Here is a 9,973-nt window from a genome sequence, read left to right as displayed (position 1 = left end):
TACACTGCATCGCGCTGCGTAAACATAAAACCATGTCTGCATTTGTGATTGGAGAAATGACAAACAACAAGCGCTACTCTACACTGCTCAGAACTCGCGTTTGAATCGTCACTGGCAAATTCTTTAAATATAATCTCTGGGTTTGAGACTTTAGTCTTTGCAACTTTAGGGATCTTATCTATTTACGAACAGCTTGTAACACTCCAAAGAGAAAGGAAAACTTGAAATCGCATCATATGACCCCTTTAAATTGAAACTCCAAACTACATTAATCATTCCAGAAATGAAAATTTGGGTACATTTTCTAAATAATGTCACAATGCATAAATTCTTAATTGTCTTAAAATATGCCTTATTTTCTCTGAGTAAATATAATTTCCCATTTTTCTTCCTTTTATTGTCTGGTGTCTTCATGAGATTCACACAAATACTGTGTGTTATCTTCCCTCAGGTGGAGAAATGTCTCTTCCATTGCAAAATGACATCATCTATAATAGAGATGGTTATCAGAGAATGATGTCACCATAGCGGACTCACACACACATCACAAACCTTCTCTGAGCCAGTGTGTAAGTCCTGCCTTGCTCTCCAGACTGTGTGTGTTCAGTTGTGCTGGATCCAGAGACATCTGAGAGAGACTCGTATCTGCAGAAAGCTGCTCCAAACTCTGGAAGCTTTTCCTGTGGTCACACACGCATGGTTTAAAGTCATGAAATAAGTAAAGAACATGTTGATGTCACAAAAGAAAAAATAATAACATTTCAAAATTCAATAGTGAAAATCTAACAAGGACCACTAGTGACAATTGAAATATATACACATGACAGTAATACAAATCTGGGGAGGACATGTGCTTAATTGACATTAAAACAATATAATTAACTGAAAATACCATGATATGTTTTCATGAGAAACACCACTGAAGTTTAGGTTACAATTAGAGCAGTCCATTTAATAACCTCTGTAGGTTATCAATACATGAGAATGATGGCTGTAGAATGCATGCCAATACTGTAATGTGATTTGAGAGCTGCAGACGTGCGCTAAAACTACAGCCTGAGAGCCTTTGCTTCCTGGATCATTCGCTGAGCACGAGCAACTCAACTGGAATCCAATATTAGATGAGTTGTGGTGTGAAGTTGCATGTATCTCATAAGGACGTGCGTAATCTGAGAGGATACTTTCATGAAATACAAAAACAGAAAGCACATACTCTTCCCATGGTCCTGTGCGTTTCCTGTACAGGAGTGTATCCAAGGCAACTGCATTGGTATCCAAGGCAGCAGGTGAGGGCCATTGGTTTGTCAGGTGCGAGGTAAGCTCCTGTCTGGAGCGAAGGTCATAGTTCTTCATCACCGTCCTGGAAAAACAAATATTATCATTTAAAGAGACCGTGCTAAAAAGCTGAAACTGCAGTATATATATATATATATATATATATATATGAGGGCTACACGATCAGTCGCATTTTCATCGCGATCACAATTTCAGCTTCTCTCGATGAATCACAAATAATCATTTTGATACTGGCCAGGTGATTATTTAAAGGGGTCATATGATGCGATTTCAAGTCTCTTTGGAGTGTTACAAGCTGTTCGTGAATAGATAAGATCCCTAAAGTTGCAAAGACTAAAGTCTCAAACCCAAAGGAATATTCTTTATAAAAGTTAAGACTCGTCCACGCCCTCCTAAAACACCCCGTTTAAACACGCCCCCACATTTCTACGTCACTGTGTGGGAAGATTTGCATAACACTGCCCAAATGTTCACGCAAAGAAAGAATGCGTAACTTTGATTCTTGCTGTAGTATTGTTGTTGTTGCCGCCACCGCCATGTCGTGGAGACGCTGTGTGTTTCGTTGTGAAAGCGAAACTACTTTGTTTGGTCTTTCAAAAGAGGACACGACTAGAAATCAGTGGTTACGTTGTATTTACAACACTGTTCCAGAACAGTTCAACCCAAATATTCAGATGTGTGCAGCGCATTTTACGGAGGACGAGGACTGTTTCCTGGGAGAGTAGCCTACAATGCCGGTGTTCCGGTGAATTCAGTTCCCCTGTTTCCCCTTCGGCACGCATGCTGACCCTATACAGTCTATGACGCTGACAGATAATGCTGACTCACAGCCTGTAAGTACGTTTTCATATTTAAAGAATTTGCCACTGACGATTCAAAGTGAGTTTTTTGGGCAGTGTAGAGTAGCACTTGTTGTTAGTCATTTCTCTGATCACAAACGCAGACATGGTTTTATGTTTACGCGATACACTATGTGGAAAACCTTGAACCGCATAAACATATTTCATTACACCAAATACACAAACAAATTATGTTCTTTTTTAACAACGTCATATGACCCTTTTAACATGAATGCACTGGTAACAAGTCTCCACTAGCTTTCATGCTTGGGGTTGCCAAATATCAAGATTTTCCCCTAAATCCCCCAAATCAGAGTTTTTCTTTTAAAAACATATTTTCTGCCCAGTGTTTTGCTTAAATCTTCCAAAACAGGCAAAGATGTGAAAACGCTCATGTGCTCATTGCAGATGATCTGAAAACACACAAAAATATGTTAAGAGTTTAGCGATCTCCATTCTGCTCAAATAAAAGTGGCATAGTCTACAGTCAGTCTGCATTCCTTCACGAGGCCGCTTATGCTGCTTGCTGCTACTAAATCTTGAGCAAACCTTCTCACTGACAGCTGTAATAAATCCAAACATAAATCTCGACCATATTGTTTGTGATTGAGGTCACTGAATAAATGCACTTACGCAACCTCTGTGCTATGTACAAACTAAAGTAAAAATTGTACACAATTTGGAATGATCAGAATTAGTATTAGGAATTTAACAGTTTTAGCTTTTTTAAAAGACTTTACCCATTTTCATAATGTAAATCAGTTGAAAACTACATAAGACACTTCTGTTTTCAGTGCTATTCTAAAGATGAAAATGGCTAAAAGAAAAAAGATGACAAGTATCGTTTTTTGAAGTCCATCTATACGCATTTGCATTTGTGGAGCAATCTGGACGCTTTTATTTTTTCCTTTGAGCAAAATAATCATGATAATCATTTTGCAGCCTTAATTTATACAGTAGAAAATCAACCAGGCTTGTCTAAATATTTACCTCTTATCATACAACCTCCTGCCCAAACCTTCTCCTAAATCCATCTTTATCAAGTCACTGATCAAAGCTTAACATCTGGAACATGGCATTCAGTGTCAAATATTCTCATCCATAAAAAGATGAGGTCTTTAACCTCAGCAATTGGATTTCAAAACTGACTACTCAGCTGTAAAATCACTAATAGTGGTCTGCTAGCAATCACGGACATCTGTATTGATTCGCCCAGATGGTCCGCAGCAGCTGACACAGAGAAACACAAACAGCTTCTCATGGACTTGTATCTACTTAGATAAACATCATATAACCAAGTACAAGTACTAACTAGCATACTGCACACTGCATAGTATACACTACTGTTCAAAAGTTTGGGGTTGGCAATATATTCACACAATATTCACACAAATATTGTGAAATAGGTAGTTTATTTAAAAGAACTGTTTTATATTTTTTCAAATGTAATTTATTCCTTATGCAAAGCTGAATTTTCAGCATCATTACTCCAGTCTTCAGTGTCACATGATCCTTCAGAAATCATTCCAATGTGCTGATTTGCTGCTCAAGAAATATTTCTTCTTCTTCTTAATGTTGAAAACAGTTGTGATGTTCTGGGGGGGAAAACGAGCGCCAAGAAAAAAGTACATCCAAACAAACGCACGCTTTCTCCTCCCATCAGTTTCTCCTCTAGTCTTTCATTCACTCCCCCTTGTCCATCAATCAAATCCTCTCTTCGCTTACATGCTGCCATCATAATTTCTTTAAAAAAAAAAAATACAAAAGCACATAACAAAATTATAAAAATGTAACTGTAATTAAAATTAAAACTGTAAATATATAAAAACAATATAAAAATACTATAAAAGCATACACACACACACATACATATATACATACATATATAATATATGAATTAACTGAAATTTAAACTAAAACTGAAAATATAAAAATAATATCAAAAGCTGTATATATATATACTAAAAGAGGTGATATACACACACACACACACACACACACACACACATAATACTAAATTAGCACTGGTTCAAACTTACAGCTGATCCTGCAGCTCCAGTATGATGATCTCCAGCTGCTCTTTCTCCAGTTTGTGGCTGATTTCGGTGTCTGTGAGCCGCTGCAGTAGAGATTTATTCTGAGAGACAGACTCAGAGAGCTGAACTTCCCTCAGACGCACCAGCTCCTCCAGATAACCCTAAACAATTATAATAATTCATGTGATCTGTGTCAGTATTTGCTAGTCTTGCTCCCGGGTCCCCCCAGGATGTCTCTCTTATCTAACACCCACCTGACTGACTCATCCACTCATCAGTACAGACCCCACGACCTGATTTGAGGGTGTCAGACTAGATACTTAAAATGTGACACACTCAGGAGCACTGAGAATCCCTGATCTAGAAATATTCACGCTCAGTTTAACATTCAAAGTTCATCACACAGAATACAGAAAACTAGAGTACTGCTTACTGCATATGGCACACAATATATATATATACAGTCTATATATGACAGAATATATTCTATACTACATACTGTGATGGCTAGAACCACTATAGTATTTATGGTAGTCCTGTTTGGTAGGGTGAGTACGGTAGTTTCTAGCCTCGCGTCCTTTATGAATGGCATGGCATTAGCTTTGGCTAATGGCGGCGTGCACGCTGAATGCCAGATGGGTAGCTGTTGTTAGGTATGTGACAATGTTTGATGTAATGCTTTTTAAAAGTGTGATATTTTGTATAATCATGTGCATTAAAATGTTTTGTGCAGATGGCAATGATGGTTTGTGCCAGATTTGGAAAACTGTTGTTGTAGTTGGTACTAGGTATGTGATATATATATGGTTGAAGTGTTTGTTTGTTTTATGTTGTGCTGTATTTAAATGTATTGAAATGTGTATTTTTGTATTTATATATGTTATTCGATGTGTGGTGTTTTAAAAATGATTTTGAATGTTCTAGCACAATAATGAGGGTGTCTTTCTGGCTCTGTTTTAGGAGCTGGCCTGTGTCACTGTTTTGAATTACTATTTAAGTCCGATGTAAAGTATTGCACGTTTGCACATGAAATATTGGGGGGTGTTGAACCCTTCCGGTATCAACTTGCTATCAGCTAAGCCTATTTATGTTTTAGAACTTTTGTCGAGTTGTTAATAAATGGCGGTTACATGGACGATTTGAGTAGAGAAATCTATTGCTTGTCATAGATGGGCTTTACAATACTATTAAAAAATGTATGTAAACAGTATGCAGCGTGACTGACTACAAAGATTTTTTAACATACATTTTTTAACATACTTTCTGTAACATACTTTGTTAAAATTCCTCTATGGTCGTGAAAAACAACACCCTTTTTACCTTGTCAAAAACAAGCGACTCATTTCGGTGCATGTCTCTTTAAATGATAATGAGCTATTGCCCACCCCACCCCACCCCTCTCTTCCGTGGGGCATGTCATCACAAGAGGCGTGAATTGCTGCCTTGGACTCCGTATATAGCTTGGAGATGGTCTTATTCAAATAGCTAGCTATCTACTTAGAAACCTGCTGCAAACAGCTTGCTGGATGACAGTTTCAGACTCAGACAGCCCACAACAATCTGACTGCATTTTCCTATTCAGCTTTTCTGAGCTGGCAGACACACCAGAAACCTAACTAAATGCAAAGAAAGCTAAAAAAGTGAAATTTTCATCCGATGTCCAAGCTAAAATTAACATGAAACTAAAATTAAAATAAAAACTAAAACTGAAAATTGGAAATGTTGCATTGGCATTTGGCAACTAACTGAAATAAAATAAGTTGAAGTACTAAAATTACTAAAACTTAAATAAGTATACATTAAAGCTAATATAAATATAAATTAAAGCTAAACAAAAATATTTAAAAATAAATAAAATAAAAATGACAAAGGCATGTAACAAAATTACTAAAACTTAAACTAAAAATAAAAGATAATTCAAAATAATAATAAATACTATAATTCTTTATAAATAATACTAAAATAACACTGCAACACAGACATGTCCTGACCTTTGCTCTAGAGCTGCGGACGTTCTCCATGTTCTCGATGCTATGGATGCAGCTGTGCGGGACTTTACTACACGCCACACGTATGTAATCCCAGAAACTGCGCGGGCTCTCGTAGCCAAACCAGCTGACCTGACCTACAGCGGGAAAACACACACACAATGCAGTGTAAAAGCAGATTGATTCCTCAAGAAGAGCTGTGTATTCATTTAGATGCAAAACTATTCTAGAAAAACAAACACTGTGTTTTAGTGCAGTGACATTGTGGGTAAATATCTAAGTAAATATGCTAGTAATTGAAAGGGTTGATTCTGACAAGTGATGAGCTCCACAGGAACTTTGAGCTTTTTAAGCCATTTCAGAGAACATACATTAATATGGAGTGATCAAATATTGCTGAAAGTCTGAAAAACACTGATATGTAAGTGAGCGTGAGAGCTGTTTTGTCATGCTGTGAGAGTTGTCTGAGCTCTTCTAACCCAAAATGAGACACTCAGTGCTGTATTTATACCTCATTACAGCAGCAGGAGTGTGTGTGTGTGTGTGTGTAGGTCTTTTAACAGCATGTATCACAGCATCACTATGCAATAATGTGTGTGAAGCTTCTGGCACAGCTCACTTCAACAGTTATTCTGAGTGTGTATGTCAGTTCATTTGTTGTCTAAGGCGCTGCCAATTGTATGTTGTTTTTTGTATTATATACATAATATATTATAAAATTAAATATATTTTTAAAAATTAAATTAAATAACAAATAAATGAAAATACATACAAACACACACACACACATATTCTTAAAAAATAAAAAATACATAAAATCACTGGTAATTTAGTTTAATGACCACCCTCTCTCTTAGAATGCAACAGGCTGTTTTTTCTACAATAACTTTAAATGTAAATGCCCTATTCACATATGAAATAATAAAGTTGTTTTGCTGTGCTCACACACGCTCCGTGTTTATTATCAAGTTCAGTTCCGTTTGCTAAAAATGTGCCATCTTGTGTATCTTGTTCCTTACCTTTCAGTCTATGGCTGAGAATATGTTCTAGAATGGAGACAAAGTTGATGAACTCAGCAGATGTGTCGTCTATCGTCTCAAAACATGAGCGATCAATGAGGGTCTTCACTGAGAACCTGTGTACTCAAACACACACAATCATGGGCACAACAGAAATGTACACAATACAGTTGAAACTCACACAAACATCCCTAATAGCTAATACAGTAAAACACTGACAAACGTCAGTCTTATAAATAATTAACATTATTATGCTGCCTTCTAAGATTTGGCCATATTTTAATGCATCTCATAATGCATTAAATATCTTTTAATGCTCAGTTATTATATTATTTTTATTATTATTATTAGTTTTAGTAATTTATTATATAAAACAATTTTTTTTTTTTTTTAAAGCAGAACTATGTAACTGTTTCTGTGTTCAAAATTTGCTAAATGTATACAATGAGCGAGTACATCATGAATTCATCTTCCAAACTTCTAATTAACAAGAAAAAAAAAAGATTTAATACTTTTAATTTTAGTTAACAATAACAATGCTGCTATTTGGACACAGTGACACACACAAAAAAAGCCCCCAGAAAACTAAGAGTTCATCGAGGAGATAAATAGACATCTAATTCAGAGCTAAAATAAGCTGAGTTTTAATAAAGCTAAAGCTTTTTAAAAAACCCTAAAAGTGCATTTGAGTCAATGGAGATGTTTTGTGTTTTGTGGAGCACCATTAGTGCCGTTTATTGTGGTCTCATCAAATGTAATTATGGCATAAATGACTGTCCTTTTCATTATCGGCAGCTACTGTGCTTTTATGTGTCTCCTCATGACTTCCAAATACCCAGCAGCCTTCATGCAAATGTCATTTCAGAGGTAATTTCACTTCTGACATTTCCTTTCTAAAAACACACAAAAGCAAATGTGGGGGAAAAAGCAATAACGTTTGAGAGTAATGGTTAAATATCATGTTAAGTAACTTAAAACTCAAAACTAGTATGAAATGCACAGCAGCAGATTTGCAAGCATCCTAAAGTTTGTGTGTGTGTTTTTTGGGACGTTAAAAATATACACCCTCTTATGCCTAAAACTATTAAAAATAATTTTGGTAATTGAAATATGTGGGGTTAAAGTAAGTACAGGTTGAAAAAAAAAGAGAGAAATGTTATCTTGTCAGCTAACTGAAGTAAATAAGCAATAAAATAACTAAAACCTAAAAATAAATTAAAGGTAAATAAAAAATAAAACATTTTTTTTTAAACCAAATAAAAAAAAATGACAAAAGCACAGAATAAAATTCCTATAACATAAACGAAGATTAAAATGAGAACTAACAATATAAAAGTTCATTCAAAATATTATTATTAGTTTTAGTAATTTATTATATAAAACAATTTTTTTTTTTTTTTAAAGCAGAACTATGTAACTGTTTCTGTGTTCAAAATTTGCTAAATGTATACAATGAGCGAGTACATCATGAATTCATCTTCCAAACCGAGTTTTTGTCTTATTCCAAATCACTACATAAACTTAGAGAAGTAGCTCCGGTTGGAATGTTCTTCTGCGGGATGTGTGTAGTTCTGTTTGTTTAACCGCTAGAGCGCCAAAAGTTACATAGTGCTGTTTTAATTTCAACATTATTGTAATTAACAAGAAAAAAAAAAGATTTAATACTTTTAATTTTAGTTAACAATAACAATGCTGCTATTTGGACACAGTGACACACACAAAAAAAGCCCCCAGAAAACTAAGAGTTCATCGAGGAGATAAATAGACATCTAATTCAGAGCTAAAATAAGCTGAGTTTTAATAAAGCTAAAGCTTTTTAAAAAACCCTAAAAGTGCATTTGAGTCAATGGAGATGTTTTGTGTTTTGTGGAGCACCATTAGTGCCGTTTATTGTGGTCTCATCAAATGTAATTATGGCATAAATGACTGTCCTTTTCATTATCGGCAGCTACTGTGCTTTTATGTGTCTCCTCATGACTTCCAAATACCCAGCAGCTAGGGTTGTAACAATTTCACGATGCAATACTGATTTTTTCTTTTTCTTTTCTTTTTGTTTTTTAACAAAATTAGATTTAAGACCAATTAAAAATGAAAAGATGTCCTTTTATTATTGCTTGGACAAAGTGCTGAAAATTTCTTCGTGAAATTGAAATATGAACATTTTAAATAAACAAATAACAAATAAAAGAAACCTCTTCATATAACAAACTAAGGCTTTGCCTGTGCTCTCTCCATTCAGTTATAGGCAACTACTGTATTTTAATCATGGATGCTGAATAGATGCTGCATGAATAGTTTTTAATCTAAATTAGACTGTATAATTTCGAAATCTGAAGCAAAACAGAATAGTCTGACTTTAACTTTGTGAAATTATGCTACATAAAACATCTGAACGAGACGGAATAGCAGAGAGAGTGAATGAGACGCAGATTCACTCTCTGACAGCAGGTGGCGCTCATGGAACAGCAGCGATACAGCGTTTCCTTGGTTGCCGCTGTAAACAAAGCAGCGCAGCGCTTATAAATACTACATTAATATGCATTATACAGAGTCAAGATGAAAAGAAAATATCCTCTAAACTTCTCTAAAGACAAATTTATATAATTTATATAAACTCCTACCCCCCACGCAATTCCTTTAATATCTCAACCGATTTGAATCGTCACATATTTGTATCGATTTTCAACCGGCTCGCGGTGCATCATTTCATCCCTACCAGCAGCCTTCATGCAAATGTCATTTCAGAGATAATTTCACTTCTGATATTTCCTTTCTAAAACACACAGAGCAAATGT

The 9,973-nt window shown here is 35.3% G+C and overlaps 1 protein-coding gene across 1 annotated transcript in view; it reads right to left on the bottom strand.

Annotated features, from left to right (window-relative positions):
• Positions 1-9,973, bottom strand: part of LOC107592662 (RUN domain-containing protein 3B-like) — a 21,164-nt gene that overhangs the window by 7,506 nt on the left and 3,685 nt on the right. The window contains exons 2-6 of the mRNA XM_016282205.1: positions 7,179-7,294; positions 6,163-6,296; positions 4,175-4,332; positions 1,214-1,360; positions 553-680 (exon numbers count right to left, since the gene is read on the bottom strand). Coding sequence (XP_016137691.1) covers positions 553-680; positions 1,214-1,360; positions 4,175-4,332; positions 6,163-6,296; positions 7,179-7,294 — 683 coding nt within the window. The remainder of the gene's footprint in view (positions 1-552; positions 681-1,213; positions 1,361-4,174; positions 4,333-6,162; positions 6,297-7,178; positions 7,295-9,973) is intronic.

The sequence above is a fragment of the Sinocyclocheilus grahami genome, unplaced genomic scaffold, assembly GCF_001515645.1.
Source record: "Sinocyclocheilus grahami isolate Dianchi unplaced genomic scaffold, SAMN03320097.WGS_v1.1 scaffold9.1, whole genome shotgun sequence".
NCBI classification, from domain to species: domain Eukaryota; kingdom Metazoa; phylum Chordata; class Actinopteri; order Cypriniformes; family Cyprinidae; genus Sinocyclocheilus; species Sinocyclocheilus grahami.
This window is presented reverse-complemented; position numbering and strand designations above follow the sequence as displayed.